General features: G+C 45.7%; 1 protein-coding gene across 5 annotated transcripts in view; it reads left to right on the top strand.

The window, feature by feature from the left end:
• The window catches only part of LRRC9 (leucine rich repeat containing 9), a 151,131-nt gene that overhangs the window by 45,135 nt on the left and 86,174 nt on the right, over nt 1-19,822 (top strand). For all 5 annotated transcript variants that reach the window (XM_088473719.1, XM_088473718.1, XM_088473722.1 and 2 more), the window contains exons 9-12: nt 1,572-1,783; nt 8,877-9,008; nt 11,850-12,029; nt 19,008-19,122. In XM_088473719.1, the coding sequence (XP_088329845.1) occupies nt 1,572-1,783; nt 8,877-9,008; nt 11,850-12,029; nt 19,008-19,122 (639 nt within the window). The remainder of the gene's footprint in view (nt 1-1,571; nt 1,784-8,876; nt 9,009-11,849; nt 12,030-19,007; nt 19,123-19,822) is intronic.

Genomic DNA, 19,822 nt, shown 5'->3' on the forward strand with positions numbered 1-19,822 from the left:
TTCCTGCAGAAATGGTCGGAACCCTGGTACCTTGCAGCCAAAAACATTGCACAGTTTTACCTTGAACCCTTTGGAGGTGAGGAGGAAAATGTGCAGCGTTGGACTACTGTAATTTATGCAGAATTGCGCAGCTGAGCATCACGACAGTTTATCAAACCGAAAATCAATTTTGGATGTTTATTCTGTAAACTTGTTGATCATTTTAGAGCCTCATATTGTGAGAATACATGAGCTCTCAGCACAATATTAAAGTATATCAACAGGCTTAGGTAGAAAAATATACAGAGGCAACTTAGGTGCAATCCGAATCCACCTGATCACATTTGTATCTTGGGCAAAGGTTACAGAAGCATAGGGGAACTCTAACCATTGACATCATATATGGTTAAATGTAAACTTAGCATTTCTGCCCAGATATAGTGTATCTGTCCTGGAACTCTTTGTCTAAAATACACAATTAGCATATCCTCAGAGCCAATAATGGCAAAGGACACCGTACGCAACAGCTTCGATCAAAATGCAACTATCCTGGGGCTTTCCTATATAACAGTGTTTCTAATGCCAGTCTTCAGGGACCCCTAACAATGCATGTTTTCCAGATCTCCTAGTTGGTGCACAGGTGTATTCATTACAGTCTGACACATTTTAAAAGATCTATAAGTGGAGTTTATTATATCAATTGTTATACTGAGGAGATCTGTAAAGAATGCACTGATAAGGGTCCCTGAGGACCCCTAACTGCGCTATTCTTTGCACTGTCTTTGACATCTATATAAGATTTCAAAAAGTACCCAAGGGTCCATACATTTCGGACAATGAGAAGTAAATCCAAACCCCAAACTTACATAAACGCTCCGGTGTAAAGGTAGTTCTATGAATAACAAACAATTGGATCTGCTGAAAGCAAACAGCCGCAGTAGATTCCCAAGGACTACCTAGTGCCCCTACCCATTGCTGACCTCTGACCCCTGAGCCTTGCCCGTTGATTTTATACTATATGACTATCTGACCTTGATTTCTAGTTTGGTTCCATTCTGCTCAAAACACACAATGGGCACAGCAAGGTACAGGACATGCTAGTGTTATTCCATGTACATTACCATCAGCAATCCAGAGCCCCAGTTTATTACACTTCATGGTAAAGGAATGTAATGCTGCCCATCCACTAGCAGACCATAGAAACGAAAGCACGATTACGACATTGTAATCGTGCTGTCGTTTCTATGTCTATGATAAGCCTACACTGAACGAGCAGTCGTTCAGTGCAGGCTCATCAATCATCTGGCAACATGCTCAACCTGACGTTATCATCAGGTTGTCCAGCATGTTTGCACGATGATAGATGTCTAAACGACCAGCGGGCACGCGCATCGCTGGTTGTTTTAGACATTTTTGCAGACGATTTGCAAATGATTGAACGATCGTTATCGTTCAATCGCTCAACTTAATCGTCTAGTGGATGGGCAGCATAACAGTGTTTTTTTTTTTTGTTCTATCACATAACTAATTAAGTCACAAATTTCTATAGATGAAGTATGTGTGCACATATAGTATTATCTTGTTATTTTTAGTTAGAACGGGACCTAGCAAATCTACAATCATCAGAAAATTGCCAAAAAGACACTTCCAGACCTTACGAATGTAAAAACCATCAGCTGGTTCTCAAAGACTCTGATTCATGGGTAAAGGAGCAGAGCAGCAAAAATTACTCGGCAGAACACATGTGCCAAAAGCTGGATACCCTGAAACAAAGAGTCCACTTCTGGACCATGAGGATGGATGAGTATGTTTTATTTATTGTGAACCACAAATTTGTTTAAACTTAAAACGTGACTGTCAGTAAGGGTTGTTTACAGACTTCAGCTGCAGAGCATGTTCCCTTATGCTGGGTACACAATTCATTTGAATGGCCGATATATCGTGTGCACTTCTGCCAGTGTGTACAGATGATATGTCTGTAAATGACGTTGTCCACAGACATATCCTGTTGGCTGTGCAGCACAACCAATTGCAGATATATCTTCTCATTGTGCTATGTTTATGGGCGGGCGGCTGACCGCCCGGACACTTGCTGCAGAGGCCATCGGGGAGGGACTTGCGGCCAGAGGCAGTGATGGTTGGTCACTGTGTATGAGCAACCATCAGCTGCTGATATATCTGCAGATCAGTCGATCTGCAGATGTATCTTTCCAGTGTGTACTCACCTTCATGACATGCAATTTTCTATGTGGTCTGCGCACCCATGTACAGATCTGAACATGTCTATGCGAAATAAAATATGGAGACTAAGGGGTCTATTTACTAAGCAGTGTTAGGAGGCAGAGTGAAAAGTGATAAGGTGCTAGCCAATCAGCTCCCAACTGTCATCTCACAGGCTGTGTTTGAAAAATGAAAGGAGCTGATTGGCTGGCACCTTATCACTTTTCACTCTGTCTCCTAGCACTGCTTAGTAAATACTGTAGACCCCTAAGTAGCTTGGGCATATGACACATTGCTTAATGTCTGCAACACACAAGATTTTGTTTTCAAATGATTAAGATTGTGCGAATATGAGGGCACTCATGGGTCTACATGGCGATGCCAAACAAAATTCTAGAAACATAGAATTTTATGGCCTCATACCCTTGTTGATCCTTAGCTTTTTTCAGGACAACATTATGTATTTTCTTCTCGTGTATAAATTTACCTACTGTATTAGCTTCTACCCCCTCTGTCAGAAGACTGTTCCACCTATCCAGAACAAAGTAATTTGTCCTCACGGTTCCCCTAAATATACTATTCTCCAGTTTTAGGCCCTGATTCAGAGCGCTCGCTCTGAATCAGGGCCGTCCTTCTTAATTTTTAGAGCGGCCTCCTGGCCGCTCGTATAGCTGTGGGTGACCACCCACAGCTATAGCGAGCGGCCAGGAAGATGGTCGCGATGGTCAAGACCATCGCGACCATCGGGCTTGCGACGAGGCCCTTGTGGTAGGGCCGAAGCCGGAGCCGAAGGCACTCCCACTGACATCACTTGTGATGTCAGTGGGGCCGGCCCCAGACGGTAGGCGTTACCATGGGCTACGCCTCCGTCTGGGCAGCCATGCCCCTGGCACGCCCACCAAAGGGGGCGTGCTGTCACTCACCATCGACAGCACGGCCCCCTTTGGTACGAGACCCGGAGCGACGGCTTGCCCGTCGCTATCCGGGTCTCGCGCATGCGCACGACGGAGTCGGCTCCGTCGTGCGCATGCGCACTAGGCCAACATCGACCCGCTTGCGAGCGCTCAGCCGCTGCTGCTGCTGCCATAATGGAGATAAATGCAAAAGTGTGTATTCTAGAGTTGCAGCAGTGTTGATGTAATTCTTCTTTCTACAGAAGAGAAAGAGAGGAGATCACCTGGCAGTCTGGTACTGGTACCAGGACTTGCACATTTAGGGCTTGATTCTGAGTTGCAGGCATGCCCAAATGTGGTCGCACTCAGCATGTAGATGGATTATGAATACTACTAATGTGTATGCATCGCGCTGTGCAATTTTTTCCATGTGTCATCACTATCATCGGCATGGAGCACCTACCCCAATGCTAGATGCCAGGGATATACCCACTACTCGTCCAGAGATACACAAAGTTGTGTATATTTTCTTCTGCGCATACACAACTTGTTAAAACTCGCAAGATGCGACTGAATTGCGACCTGCGTGCGACTCAGGATCAGATCCTTAGTGCAGAGCCTCCTGTGCTGGGATAAGGGTGAGGTGAGGGACAGTATATTAAAACTATGCCCCTCCCTGCACACTGCTTCACACTGGGTCTCATGCAGACTGCAGTCCTTTTATTTTTTCCTGGGGGAGTAAAGGAACAAATTAGGAGTCTTCTCCTAAAGCGGATGCCCCTATAATACGTTGGTCAAAGGCCACTACCATTCCTATCCTTAGTGCAGCCTCCCTCTAAAGATGTCTTGCATTGGAAATTAAAAGCCCATTGTACAGTATGGTAGAAAAGTGGCCAGAACAGCTGTTAACTAAGTAAACCGAGATTAGAAGTTAAGACATTGATTGACCACATCAGGGTACCTTATTGGAGCCAAAATCTTCCCTCTATTTAAACCCTTGGAGTATGTGGAGTTAATATTCATGGAAGACCATGCTCCCCTTTTAGCAAGCTCTCTGGAGAGAAGAGTTAGAACTAGGGGCTCTGTCATGCAGATCGCACTAGATCATATTTCATGTAGACAGGGCTTTTTTGCATTCAAAGGGCCTGATTCAGCAAGGATCACTATTGCGATTGCCAGGACCGGCTCCAGGCACGCTTCTTGTGTGCGGCCGCACAAGGATGCCGAGGTCTGGCTGGAGAAGTCCCCCGTCCCCATCCACCTGCTACCATAATTATTTTATACACAGGAGGAGGGCGCAGTGAAGGTAGGGGCGGATGGGGAGCACGGGACGGCGCTGGATGCCGAGACACTTATCATCAGCCCTGGCAATTGCGGTAGCAATTGCACACGCAGTTCTGCTGCGAAAGTATGCTAATAATTGCAATCGCAAAGCACTCACACGGACAACATGCAGACGCCCACTTCCCCTCTCGCACATCCGTAATACCTTGCAATCCAGCCCAAACATCGGTAACATCGAAGTACATCGGAGCCACTCACACATTTAAGGCATGGCTGACCCTACCACTAAATTGCTAACTTTCCTGCACACAGTGAGAGCTCAAGCTGCGTATGGTATTGCTGTGGATAATTTATGCACGCCCCTACAGTGGCGTTCAAACACACTGGCACGCCTGCGTTTCTACGACCACCCCCCTGTCACCACCCACAAACGGCACTTCCTGTCAATCACTCTGCGATGGGTCTACGTAGTCACTGCGATCTCTGAGCCTTATTCAGACCCGCTCACGAGCGCTGAGCGCTCGCAAGCGGGTCGATGTTGGCCAAGTGCGCATACGCACGATGGAGGCGGCTCCGTTGTGCGCATGTGCGAGACCTGGATAGCGACGGGCAAGCCGTCGCTCCGGGTCTCGCTACAAAGGGGGTGTGCTGTCGATGGTGAGTGACAGCACGCCCCCTTTGGTGGGCGTGCCGGGGGTCGTGGCTGCCCAGACGGAGGCGTTCCCATGGGAACGCCTACCGTCTGGGGCCGGCCCCAGTGACATCACAAGTGATATCAGTGGGAGTGCTCTCGGCTCTGATAGAGCCGAAAGCACTCCAGGGATTGCGGCAACGAGACCTTACCACAAGGGTCTCGTCGCAAGCCCGATAGCTGGTCACCCACAGCTATGCGAGCTAAAAATTAAGAGGGACGGCCCTGATTCAGAGCGAGCGCTCTGTCAGAGCGTCCGGCTCTGAATCAGGGCCTCTGTCCCAATCGTATTGGGACATTCGCGCATGCGCACTGTGATGAATACGCATGCACAGTGTGCCACAGTCGGCAGTCCAGTACACTTTAGCAGTTGCGATCCTTGCTGAATGAGGCCCAAATTCCTCCTTTCAATCTTAGGTAGATCACAATGACACATAAATCAGCATACAGTCATCCTGACATTAGTTATTAGTTAGTTACGGGGTGCAAGAAAGCGGTTGAACAGTGATCAAGCAGACTATTTATAGACGGATTATGTCCAAAATTTGGCAAGCATACATTAGAGCTGTGAGGCCTAATAAGGAGAATGTAAGGGACATTCTGCCAATTTGGAGAATACTTCCTCGGCAGCACGGCATAGGGCCTCAACTATGCAGCTGTGCTGGGCGGCCACCTGGTCATTAGAACATAAATGTACTTCGTTAAACAGGTTCCATGTGTTGCATGCAGAGATGCTAGTTTTTTTAAGTTTTGGTATTAGCTACAGTATATTAGAGCATTCCCTCTTGTATAGGCATATTTGGGAGGTCTCTATGGTTCCACTGTCTCCCAATTGGACCTGTGAGAAAATAGGATTTTTCTACTTATGTTAAATTACTTTCTATAAATCCATTAGAGGATACCGGATGCCCACACTTTACGCTCGGGTTCTCCCCCTGAAAATGTAAATTGTCTGTTGTGGGAGGACATTTTCTTCCTTCTCTCTCACTTTTTTTTACTTACATCTCTCCTGTTCTATGGGGCTGAATGAGTAAAATAAGCGGTATCCTGATGGCTAGGGGATATAGAGTAGGAGCTCAGACTTATGTGAGTTTGTTTTCTTAAAGCTCCCATGCTCATGCCTGGACCTCTGTAGCCCATGGTCCAGTCCCCATGCCCCAATGGATTTAGAAAATTTATAACAGGCCTGCGGGCCTGATTCAGCAAGGAACGCACAGGAGAGAGCGCACTCACTCGGCCGATATTTTTGCACTGCGCATGCGTATACATTGCACTGCGCGTGCGCGACCTAGTCAGTGCTATTGATACCTCTAAATCTCTATACCCAAATGTCCCTATTTAGCGCTACAAGTCACATAAGAAATAATTGCTTTCCAATCCAGTTGTGGTTCCAAAGCACAAAAAGTTATATTGTTCAGTGAAAAGTATAACGCGCTGTGATCTAGACAATTAGCGCAAAAAGCAAGTAAATCCAAAGGTACAAGCCGATACATACGCGTGCGCACTGGTCCCAGTATACAGTCGTCTATCCAGAAGACTGTGGTCATCCAAGGAGAATGGCTGTATACTATAATCAGTACTCAGGTTATATACCTTACATAGTTCAGCTCTAACAAAGAAACTAGTTGACAGATTTCCATTGGTTCTTGCTCCCGGACATTCTGGTACGATGCAGGTCATAGGTCAGTTCACGCAGCATCACTGGGGGTATGTCCCAGTTCCTCAGACGTTGCTTTGTGTGGTTTAAACTAGTCAAAGACACTACATACAGATATACATTCTAACCACTAATTTCCTATAATTCATAACTTCCAGATGCATGATGCGATCTCCTTGCCGATAGAACCGGAGATCTGCAAATAAACAGGGATCTAGAATGGTACCAAACACAACATGTCTACTAGCTTATGTACCTTAAATATCATATACATTACATTTCACAACATAAGCATTTGCTAATAAAACCTCTAATATTGACCTTAATGTGAGGGAGCCTTTTTATAATTGCGTGCATGTGTAAGTGTGAGAATATTGTGTAAATTCGCTAGTATGCATTGTGCGTATATGTGTTTTGTGATTATCTGCTTTGATGTACAGCGCAACTATGCATGTTTTATATGTATTATCTAATGCGCGTATAGGTTTTGATTGGACTTTCAACATTATGCTCTAGCAAAACAGACGCACAACGCTAATAATCAAATATAGCATCGTACACAATGGTATCGTACTGAGGATGCAAAATGACGTAGTCAGAGGCGACACAACATGGCGTCGCCAGATATTAATTTACAAGATTTGGTCTCAGCCAATCATCCGGCTTCGACAGTGCGATCAGGTTAGGGTACGCAGACTACACGCAGTGTGTATGCAGACCCCTCTGATATTGATCGACAGATAGTGCCATTTGTGGGTGGTGAGGTGGGGTTGGTCAGGCGAACGCAGGCGTTATAATGCCATTATAGAGGCGTGCATAATTAAGCCAGTGCGGCTGCATATGCAGTCTCATACCGTAAGCTGTACACAGGAAGCGGCCAAAATCCTGCGGCAGGTCAGGTCAACCACTATTATGCTAATGGGTCCGATGGTCCTCGATGTTACCGATGTTTACACTATCTTGCGTGCTGGCCAGGCTGTGAGTAAAGGGAGGTGGGCGGCATAGTATGGGGCTGGGCGTCTGCATATTCCTCTGTGAGGTCACCATTTGGTATGAATACGAGGTGTGGCTATTAAATAACAAGACTGATGCTATAATTTATGTTTCTTTATATTTCTTTATGTTCCCCTTCTATGTACTCCCCTTCTGCATCCACACACCGCTGCATCCTTATTTTCCATTGGTCAAAGCCGTGCTGTAGCTCATTATCTGTCAGCTGTCTCAACAGCTCCATCATTTTCTTCTTTACCTCAGTAAGTGAAGCAAAAGGGGTTCCTTTTAATACAGATGTGACTTTAGGGAAAAGAAAGAAGTCACACGGTGCTAGGTCTGGCGAGTATGGAGGGTATGTTCTAGCACTGCAATCTGTTTCTCTGCCAATACCTGCTTCACAGAGAGAGCTGTGTGGGCTGGTGCATTGTCCTGATGAAGGATGAAACATTTTTCTCTGGCCTTTTTCTTCTGATTCTTTCCCGCAAACTTGCTAGAACATTTTTGTAGTAATGTTGATTTATCATTCAGATGTGGAGTCGACGGTCAATTGGAATAATTTTCTAAATTTTTTCCACATTTACATTTGTATTTGATGTGCAAGGCCTTCTGGGAAGTTCATCATCTTCAACATCCTCATGACCGTCACTAAATCTTTTGTTCCACTCAAACACACATGCATGTGACATACAATCTGTCCTGTAAGGCTCGGTTAGCATACGGAAAGATTCGGTGGGCATTTTGTTCAATTTACCAAAAAATGTAAAGTTAACACCTTGCTTTACCATTGAACTAAGCATTTTTACGACACACGGGAAAAACACAACTTCTTTGAACGCTGTGTGACAACTAACTATATGTTTGAGAGGGGTGGAACTTGCAAAACCATTTGGGGATAGTTCAAGCTCAATGATACCCCACTCCATTTTAACTCACGCAGTATGGGTTTTTTTTATTATAAGTATAGTCTTGTTATTTATTAGCCACACTTTGTATTGGTTCAGTCTATATAAGGACTGCCTCTAATGTACGTATAGTAATTTATGCCCCGATATTTAGGCTGTCCGAATCTACCAATAGCCTTATAGATACAGGTGATCTCTTAGAAGATGAGCAAACAATAATCTGTACATATCTATCTTCCACCCTGTTAATGTTTTAGGATAGACACTTTTCATGAGAGACAAGTTGTAAAGACGAAAGAGTACTTTGATCTCCAGGTCCAGTTCTTACAGACGGAGCTTGAAACCGTAGGGAATGTTCGCTTTGATGAAGGCACTCCATTAGATTCATGGTAAGCTTAGTCCATGACAGCTGTCATGCTAAGTACTGTGTATAAGTGTGTGTAACAAAAGGATGCATTGTGGATCTGAAAGCTGTACTGCATACGGTGGACTGCTAAAGCCTAACAGTGTGAACGTTAAACAGTGTACTATTTATCGCACCATCCTGTGTGCTGTCTTTATCTGTTACCTTATAGTCAGGGGTGTAACTAGAACTATTATGGCCCCATAGCAAAATGTTCAGGGACCTCTTCTGCCATGCACTACTCAACGCGGGGCGGGCGCTCACTTAGTGAGCTATGTGAGCAGCTTCTCCTTTCTTGGCAGTTTGCTGCAGACACATCTGCTGTCCCGGCCAGCTCTATCTCTTCACTGATCATGTTGGGAAGAGGCATGCCTCCCCCCCTCCCCAGCAGCAGTGAGGACACTGAGCTGGCCAGGACAGTAGATGTGCCTGTGGCAGCACACTGCTAAGAAAAGAGAAGTCGCCCACAGGACTCAGGAGGTGAGTGCCCACTGCCCGCCATGCTCTGAATAGTAGTAGTGACTCACTAGGGTTCAACGTAACTCTGTGTAAGAGGAGGCCCGGGCCCCGTAGCAGCCACACCCTTTGCACTTACTGTAGCTACGCCTATGCTTATAGTACTCCATTTTTCAGCCATGTAATACTTATCAATATTAGACGTACGGATGTGTCCTTACACATCTTTGCTGCAGTTGTGCCAAAAACCTCCGCTTGGCGCACCAGGTCTTGTGAGACTTTGCTAGCGCTGGGCGTCTTTTTTGTGTCTTTTGCTGTGCTGATTAATTTGCAGCTTTTTTCATTCCGTTCTGTTGTGCGTCATATACAGACTCACACAGGTGCACACAGATATACAAGTGTAACATGTCAAACTAATCAGCACAGTCTGATGGTGCGTCCTAGTTGCATCGCATTGCGGCTTGGATGCATTCTCTGGCAAAAAAGATGCCCGGCACTAGCAGAGTTGCATGGGACCTAACGGCTCACTCATGCCAGGCAAGTTGTGCTGCGTGGCGTATTGAGGCTAGATGTATGAGGACACATCTGTAGCTACACTGAACATGTATAGTTGTGCTACCATATTCAGAAATGGAGTTCCTATAAGAAATACTTTAGGGGTAGCATGTTCAACAAGGACTACAGATGTTCAGGGGTGAAAATAAATCCAGGTTGAGTTATTTCTGACTTTAATGTATTGTGCCTGTAAAATATATCACCAAATTTATTCTCTTACAGGTAACCTCTTGACATTTTTTCTTTTATTTCTTAGCTAGGTTAGTTAAAATCAGTGCCATAGCAGGGAACAAATGCGCCCAGGGCCGGCCCCCGCACATGTGATGTAATAACCCCTCACAAGAGGTGGCCAGGTCCAGGTAGCTCAGCGCCAGTCTGTGTTTTTAGGACGCAGCGGGCGGCTCTCCAGGCTGCAGGGTGCAGTTCCCTGCTAAATAGGGCTCTAGATGGTACAAGTCTGTGGATTGAAATATTTAATGCCAGCAACCAAGTGACGTGGTCGATGACGCTGCTTTGTTAATTATGCACACCCTTAAAACGCCCGTTTTGACCGTTTGGCACGCCTGCGTTCGGATCTCCACTCCCCGTTTTCAAGCACCTTCCCCTGTTACCACCCACAAACGCCTCATTCTGTCACTCAAAATAGCAGGCATTCGCTATTTAGCGAGCACACGATTTTCGGCCGCAATGACTGGTTCGCACATGCGTATTAAAATCCGTATGCATGCGCAGTTGTGCGAACATCGGTCGGAATGAACGAGCGGCCGCTTACGAGCGGCTCTGAATCAGGCCCTAAATGCTTTACAGATCCTTCCCGACACTTGTATTGCAAAGACACAGGGAGTTATATTTACTAAAAGTAGTTTTTGGCTGATTTTGGGTTGATTATTGGTTGATTTTGTGTTTCAGTGTCTAAATTGCACATTTACTAACAGATGATTTTTTACATCTTTATTTTTAAGCAATGTCAAAAAATCATCTCTAAGTGATTATATGATTTAGACCCTGAAACACAAAATCGACCAAAAATCAGCACAAATTGACATTCAGTAAATACACCCCTAAATAACACATTTACTAACAGATGTTTTTGACATTGTTTAAAAAAAATATGTAAAAAATCATGTTAGTACAACCTGCACAACCAAAGATATCGCTGATGGATTTCCCTCCAACTTTCTGTAGTGCAGGGCAAATGATTTTGGGTGCACACACTGATAGATATCTATGATAGATATCTCTGATAGATATTTCAGTGAAGTCATGTCTTTACTGGCAAATCTTAACAAAATCGTCCAAGTTGGCCTGCATGTACGGTCGACCATACATATCGTTATCGTTCATGCGGGAACGCGCATCGTTGGTCGTTGGTCAATTGTTCACTGCATAAAAATTAACGGTATGAACGATTTATCGTTGAACAATATCGTTATCGTTCATATCGTTCAGGAAAATCGTCCCATGTGTATGCAGCATTGACCCTGAAACATAAAATCAACCAAAATCGACCTTTATTAAATATACCCGCAGGGTCTCAGGGTTATTGGGTAATTGCAATATATCACAATGCTGTACCTAGAGTCTAGAGCTGTGTGTTACATCTGCATGTCACATTATATCAGTAGAGAAAAGATATTTTCCAATGTGATACTTCCCCTTCACGCATACATGATGCAGTTAATAATATGTTAGTAAAAGTTCACCTACAGCTATTGTCTTGCACACGTTATCATTCCTATAAATTCTGTTTCCAGCTCAATACTTTTCTGTCAGTTTAAGTATTTTAAATGAAACATTTTTACTTCTTTGTACACAGGTTTAAATCTTGTTATGACTTGATTTTATCACGCTTCTGTGCATTAAACTTTAAAACCTTCGGGATCTCCGGAGTGAAGATAAATCAAATAATAAGAGTGCACAATCGCTTCCTGCGATCCACATTTGAGGACAAAGTGCAGGATTACATGGACAATGATGATCGCGGTGTCACCCCAGAGTAAGTGTCAGACTCAGGAGGTCATTTACAAAGCACACAGAGGGGCTGAGAGTTGGGAGCAAAGCAAAAAAAAAAAGATGGAGTAACTTTGTACCTGGACAAGCCATGTTGCACTGCAAGGGGTGCAAATACATTTACTCATTGGTTTTGCCTGCAGGGTAAATACCGGCTGCTTTTGCATGTAGCCCACAAATGCTGGCATCCGTGTAACTGCACATAATGTAGAGGTGACAGTGTTCTCCCCAGAAAATGTTTCCAGCCGGGTAGTATCAAGAAGTAGCCGGGTGGGGCCTTCGCAATGATAAAATGTTTTAAACTCTGACCTTATAATTTAAACTTGAAATAAAATTTTTATATATTAATTCTCCTCTTATTAGAGGCCCAGTTGTCTGATTATGAAAAGCTGCAGTCTGTAGGATCTGGTCCTTTTTATACAGCTCCCAGATACTGTCCCCACTTGCAGGCTCCCAATGTGGCGGGTGGTGCACCCGCAAAAAACAGCCTGGGGAGAACACTGCCCTCCCTTACCATTCCAGCCCGACAGGTCTCAGGCTGCTCCCCCACTGGCTCTCAGTCAAAAGTATCCATTATGCAGTGCCCCCTGTAGTTATCCCCATATGCAGTGCCCCCAGTATTTGTTCCCTTTATACAGTGCCCCCTATAGTTTTCCCCTTTATGCATTGCCCCGTGTACTTTTCCCCTTTATACATTGCCCCCTGTAGTTTTACCCTTTATGCATTGCCTCCTGTAGTTTCGTTTTGCCCCTATGCAGTGCCCCCAGACTGGCCCCTTATGCAGTGCCCCCAGACTGGCCCCTTATGCAGTGCCCCCAGACTGGCCCCTTATGCAGTGCCCCCAGACTGGCCCCTTATGCAGTGCCCCCAGACTGGCCCCTTATGCAGTGCCCCCAGACTGGCCCCTTATGCAGTGCCCCCAGACTGGCCCCTTATGCAGTGCCCCCAGACTGGCCCCTTATGCAGTGCCCCCAGACTGGCCCCTTATGCAGTGCCCCCAGACTGGCCCCTTATGCAGTGCCCCCAGACTGGCCCCTTATGCAGTGCCCCCAGACTGGCCCCTTATGCAGTGCCCCCAGACTGGCCCCTTATGCAGTGCCCCCAGACTGGCCCCTTATGCAGTGCCCCCAGACTGGCCCCTTATGCAGTGCCCCCAGACTGGCCCCTTATGCAGTGCCCCCAGACTGGCCCCTTATGCAGTGCCCCCAGACTGGCCCCTTACACAGTGCCCTCAGACTGGCCCCATATGCAGTGCCCCCAGACTGGCCCCTTATACAGTGCTCTCAGACTGGCCCCAAATGCAGTGCCCCCAGACTGGTCCCAACCCAGAATTTACCTTAATATGCTGCTCAGCGCTCCCGCTACCGCTGCCTCGCTCTGACTGGATCTAACTAGATCCAACAGGTGCGCAGAGCAGGCTCCTCACGTCGCGGGTGATGTCATGATGTCACCCGCGCAGTGCATCACTGGGAATGCTTGCCTCTGAAGCGATTGGAGGCTTCTTTAGCCTCCGGTCGCTTCAGAGGCCAGCGTTCCATAGCAGACAGAGGCTGGCCGGGAATGCGGCGGGGGGTAGTGCCACGCGATAGGCTGTTTCTGCCGGGCGATGTGCCTGCAGTAAACAGCCTGGGGAGAACACTGAGATGAGCTAGGAAATGCCCCTTCCACATCTAACTCTCTCTGCACATGTTACATCTCCCCTACCTGCAGTGCAGTATGGTTTTACCAAGGTGCAAAGTTACATTACTGCTTAGATGCCATGACCAGCGCACATCAAGGTCCAAACTTATTCTCCACTCTGGTGCATCTAGCTCTGCAAAGAGGTTGAACACTGTGCAGTAGTGTAAAGCTGGGTTCACATCAGACAATGTCAACAGGACCCAGCATGCGGCAAGTGCATACACATTTGCCATTGCCTGGTTCGACGGGGGGAGGGACGCGCCATGCTGCAATCTGCAGCATGGCATTGTTAATGACATCCCCCGTTAGCCCTGCAGTAGGGCTGACGGGCAATGCCGCTAACGACCCACTGGGTCGCGCATATCATGGGTACACACTGGACAATGTAATTGATAATTGGTATTTCGCTCCGATCCGTGGAATCAGGCGACATATCGTCTGGTGTGTACCCAGCTTTAATATCATATGGAAGTTCACTCTCCAACCAACTTACTACAATCCCCATGATTGAATTACATTTATTTTTCTCCTGAAATACTGCTCAGTCCGTGGCTTATATCAGTGTTTCCCAAACTTTCTTCATGGCACCGTAGAGCATCAGAATTTTTTTCATGGCACCCCTAGGCCAAACTTTTATTATTGAGAAATTCAGCAAAAAATATACAGTTAAGTAATTTGTGCTTATATGTCATCCTTAGGTTCAGTTATGTGTATGTCATCCTTAGGTTCAGTTATGTGTATGTCATCCTTAGGGTCAGGTATGTGTATGTCATCCTTAGGTTCAGTTACAGTATGTCATCCTTAGGGTCAGGTATGTGTATGTCATCCTTAGGGTCAGTTATGTGTATGTCATCCTTAGGTTCAGGTATGTGTATGTCATCCTTAGGGTCAGTTATGTGTATGTTATCCTTAGGTTCAGTTACAGTATGTCATCCTTAGGGTCAGGTATGTGTATGTCATCCTTAGGGTCAGGTATGTGTATGTCATCCTTAGGTTCAGTTATGTGTATGTCATCCTTAGGTTCAGTTACAGTATGTCATCCTTAGGGTCAGTTACAGTATGTCATCCTTAGGGTCAGGTATGTGTATGTCATCCTTAGGTTCAGTTATGTGTATGTCATCCTTAGGGTCAGGTATGTGTATGTCATCCTTAGGGTCAGTTATGTGTATGTCATCCTTAGGGTCAGTTATGTGTATGTCATCCTTAGGTTCAGTTATGTGTATGTCATCCTTAGGGTCAGTTATGTGTATGTCATCCTTAGGGTCAGTTATGTGTATGTCATCCTTAGGGTCAGTTACAGTATGTCATCCTTAGGGTCAGTTATGTGTATGTCATCCTTAGGGTCAGTTACAGTATGTCATCCTTAGGGTCAGTTATGTGTATGTCATCCTTAGGGTCAGGTATGTGTATGTCATCCTTAGGGTCAGTTATGTGTATGTCATCCTTAGGGTCAGTTATGTGTATGTCATCCTTAGGTTCAGTTACAGTATGTCATCCTTAGGGTCAGTTATGTGTATGTCATCCTTAGGGTCAGTTACAGTATGTCATCCTTAGGGTCAGGTATGTGTATGTCATCCTTAGGGTCAGGTATGTGTATGTCATCCTTAGGGTGAGGTATGTGTATGTCATCCTTAGGGTCAGGTATGTGTATGTCATCCTTAGGGTCAGTTATGTGTATGTCATCCTTAGGGTCAGTTATGTGTATGTCATCCTTAGGTTCAGTTATGTGTATGTCATCCTTAGGGTCAGGTATGTGTATGTCATCCTTAGGGTCAGTTATGTGTATGTCATCCTTAGGGTCAGGTATGTGTATGTCATCCTTAGAGTCAGGTATGTGTATGTCATCCTTAGGGTCAGGTATGTGTATGTCATCCTTAGGGTCAGGTATGTGTATGTCATCCTTAGGCTCAGTTATGTGTATGTCATCCTTAGGGTCAGGTATGTGTATGTCATCCTTAGGGTCAGTTATGTGTATGTCATCCTTAGGCTCAGTTATGTGTATGTCATCCTTAGGTTCAGTTATGTGTATGTCATCCTTAGGGTCAGGTATGTGTATGTCATCCTTAGGGTCAGGTATGTGTATGTCATCCTTAGGGTCAGTTATGTGTATGTCATCCTTAGGGTCAGTTATGTGTATGTCATCCTTAGGTTCAGTTACAGTATGTCATCCTTAGGGTCAGGTATGTGTATGTCATCCTTAGGGTCAGGTATGTGTATGTCATCCTTAGGTTCAGTTACAGTAAGTCATCCTTAGGTTCAGTTATGTGTATGTCATCCTTAGGGTCAGTTATGTGTATGTCATCCTTAGGGTCAGTTACAGTATGTCATCCTTAGGGTCAGTTATGTGTATGTCATCCTTAGGCTCAGTTATGTGTATGTCATCCTTAGGGTCAGGTATGTGTATGTCATCCTTAGGGTCAGGTATGTGTATGTCATCCTTAGGGTCAGGTATGTGTATGTCATCCTTAGGGTCAGGTATGTGTATGTCATCCTTAGGGTCAGGTATGTGTATGTCATCCTTAGGGTCAGTTATGTGTATGTCATCCTTAGGGTCAGTTACAGTATGTCATCTTTAGGCTCAGTTACAGTATGTCATCCTTAGGGTCAGGTATGTGTATGTCATCCTTAGGGTCAGTTATGTGTATGTCATCCTTAGGGTCAGTTATGTGTATGTCATCCTTAGGGTCAGGTATGTGTATGTCATCCTTAGGGTCAGGTATGTGTATGTCATCCTTAGGGTCAGTTATGTGTATTTCATCCTTAGGGTCAGGTATGTGTATGTCATCCTTAGGGTCAGGTATGTGTATGTCATCCTTAGGGTCAGTTATGTGTATGTCATCCTTAGGGTCAGGTATGTGTATGTCATCCTTAGGGTCAGGTATGTGTATGTCATCCTTAGGGTCAGGTATGTGTATGTCATCCTTAGGGTCAGTTATGTGTATTTCATCCTTAGGGTCAGGTATGTGTATGTCATCCTTAGGGTCAGGTATGTGTATGTCATCCTTAGGGTCAGTTATGTGTATTTCATCCTTAGGGTCAGGTATGTGTATGTCATCCTTAGGGTCAGGTATGTGTATGTCATCCTTAGGGTCAGGTATGTGTATGTCATCCTTAGGGTCAGTTATGTGTATGTCATCCTTAGGGTCAGGTATGTGTATGTCATCCTTAGGGTCAGGTATGTGTATGTCATCCTTAGGGTCAGTTATGTGTATGTCATCCTTAGGGTCAGTTACAGTATGTCATCCTTCGGGTCAGGTATGTGTATGTCATCCTTAGGGTCAGTTACAGTATGTCATCCTTAGGTTCAGGTATGTGTATGTCATCCTTAGGGTCAGTTATGTGTATATCATCCTTAGGGTCAGTTATGTGTATGTCATCCTTAGGGTCAGTTATGTGTATGGTGGTGGACAGGGTTCCGCTTCAGTTTGTCCACATATTTCATGATTGGCAGCCATCAACCCATGGCACCCCTGCAAGTGCCCTGCGGCACCCATGGTGCCACTGCACCCAGTTTGGGAGCAACAGGCTTACATTATTCATGAGAGTGAGGGAAAATCTGTACCATCTTTATTATATGTACCACTGTATGCAGGGGTGTTGGGGGGGGGCTGACATGGATGCGCAGCCACACACCCAAGGTGTTGAACCATGAACAGCCATGAGCCTATGGTCCCAGTTCTACAAATTTGCAACGGGCCCTGGCCCCCACACACAAAGGCCATACCTCTTTAGTATAGGTGCCCAATAAGCTTATTAGTCATATTTGCAGTGCCGCAACTATGTAAATGGAGAACACTAGACACCCTGTATTTTATGGTAATAATAAGCTCTGCCTGCTAACAATATAAATGAATGATGCGCGTCGTCTATAACTTCTCAAAGGCTTTTCCTGGCTGACTAGCTGCTGGACTCTTAAGTGAGACATTTCTAAGGCAAGGTACAGCGTAAAATCAAACAAAGCTACTTTTTAAACTACTTAAGCTGTCTTTTTGAGCAGATTATAATAAGTATATAAATATATGGGTTTTTAAAAAATAAACTGCATATCACTCAAAAACCTTACCAGACAGAGGCCCTCATTCAGAAGCGGTTGCAAGAAGTGACCGCTCGCTCTGAATGAGGGCGGCCGCTTGTAATTTTAAGTGCGGCCTCCTGGTCGCTACCTAAGCTGTGGGTTACCACCCACAGCTTTAGCGACCGACCAGGGTGATGGTCGCGATGGTCAAGCTCCCCACTGACATCACTGCTGATGTCGGTGCGGCCGCCCACAAAACGGCAGGCATTCCGTCAGGAACGCCTCCGTTTGTGTAGCCACCCCCCCACCCCGCCAACAAAATGGGGCGAGCTGTCGATCAACATTGACAGCCGCCCTTTTGTAGTGAGCTCCGGAGCGAGAGAATTTCTCTCTCGCTCCGGGGCTTGCGCACGCGCAGTGCGGCTGCTGCGCCTGTGCAGGGCCTTAACATCGACCCGCTTGCGAGCGCTCAGCGCTTGCGACCGGGTCTGAATGAGACCCAGCGACCTTTCACTTAATCAGCACAAAAAAATATAAGGATCAGGCATTTTCTTCATTGGGGCATAGCACATGTTGTTTTTCTTCTTCTCCAGTATTTATATTTGGTCACCTGATTTGTATGATTGCCGCTTTATGGTGCATACACATGGTCAGATTTCTTATCAGATAAGAATGATAACGATGGTAAAAATCGTTCATGTCTTTGACATGTAGTGCATGCTTCGACCAACGATGCGCATTCCCGCATGTCAGATAACGATCTCTGACATCGACTGTTTGCAGTCAGATTTTGACGATGTCAGTTCATTTTAATACTGTCATAAATCGTTCAATCGCTCATCGTTGATGAAATCGTTCAAATTGTTGTAAAAATCGTTAAATCGTTCATCAAATCTGACCGTGTGTATGCATCGTAAGACAAATATATTAATACAGTAATGTAAGTGAGTAAAGGGGCCTATCCATTAGGCGACCTGAAAAACTGAACGACTAGCGGTCAGTCCTTCAGGTCGCCTAGGTGCGGTGCCCGCACTGAACGGCGTTCACTGAATGTCATTCAGTGCAGGAGACCAACCTCCCTATCTGAGAACATGTGGAACCTGACGATCGTTCCACAGACAGTCGGCATCGGCAAGGACCCAGCGTGCACGCACATCTGGTTTTGGTCGCATCGTTCAGAAAGTCGTCTAATGGGTAGGCCCCTTAACCATCACAAAAAATATTCATTATCTTGTTACTGATTTGCTTTCACTTTCTGGTTTGTAACAGCTACAAGAAGATGCTGGAATATCTGTTTTACACCTTTGATCCAAAATGCTCAGATGAAAAGGATAATATTCTACAAATTTTGGAGTATGGATTTAAGGCCACAAGAATGTCACAGGTAACATTTATTTTTGTATGCCATGTATATGAAATGTTCCTGATCACTTTGTCTCCTGCCTATTGCCATAGAATGTCCGGGAGACTCCTGAATTTCCTGAAGCTCTCTCGCATCCTGTCCACTTCTGCAGTAAAGCAGGCGGCGCACACTCTGCAATGGCGGCTGGGGTGTGTTGACATGATTCACTGCACCTTGACCCCTGCAGTTACCCCTGGGAGTTCCCCAACAGTAACTCTATAAAGTCAGCAACTATGCTTTATAGATTAGCCAGTATTGCACTATGGGCCTGATTCAGACCCGCTCGCAAATTGTGGCCGCTCGCTGGCAAAAAGGGGCCGGATATTTAAATTAAGCGCCCGTACTGCGTCTCGTAAAGACGCCCTCTATGTCTTAGCGAGCCCCGGGCAATAAGCGCTCGCTAGTGTATAAACACGCCCCTTTGCCACTCGCAACACACATCATCTCCGGTATTTGAAGGATTAATCGGTAACATCGAGAGCCATCGGAGCTGCACGCAGCGCTTGAGGTAGACCTTACCCTCCCACAAGCACTGCGAGCAGTTCAGGGTACAAAACAACCAAGTGATGTGTTCAATGACTCTACTTTGCTAATCATGCACACCCAGAAAACTCCGTTCTGACGGTCAGACACGCCTGCGTTCGCAGCACCACTCCTCCGTTCACAAGCACCTTCCCCTGTT

Source organism: Taudactylus pleione, unplaced genomic scaffold (assembly GCF_031769625.1).
Source record: "Taudactylus pleione unplaced genomic scaffold, aTauple2 ptg000139l, whole genome shotgun sequence".
NCBI classification, from domain to species: Eukaryota; Metazoa; Chordata; class Amphibia; order Anura; family Myobatrachidae; genus Taudactylus; species Taudactylus pleione.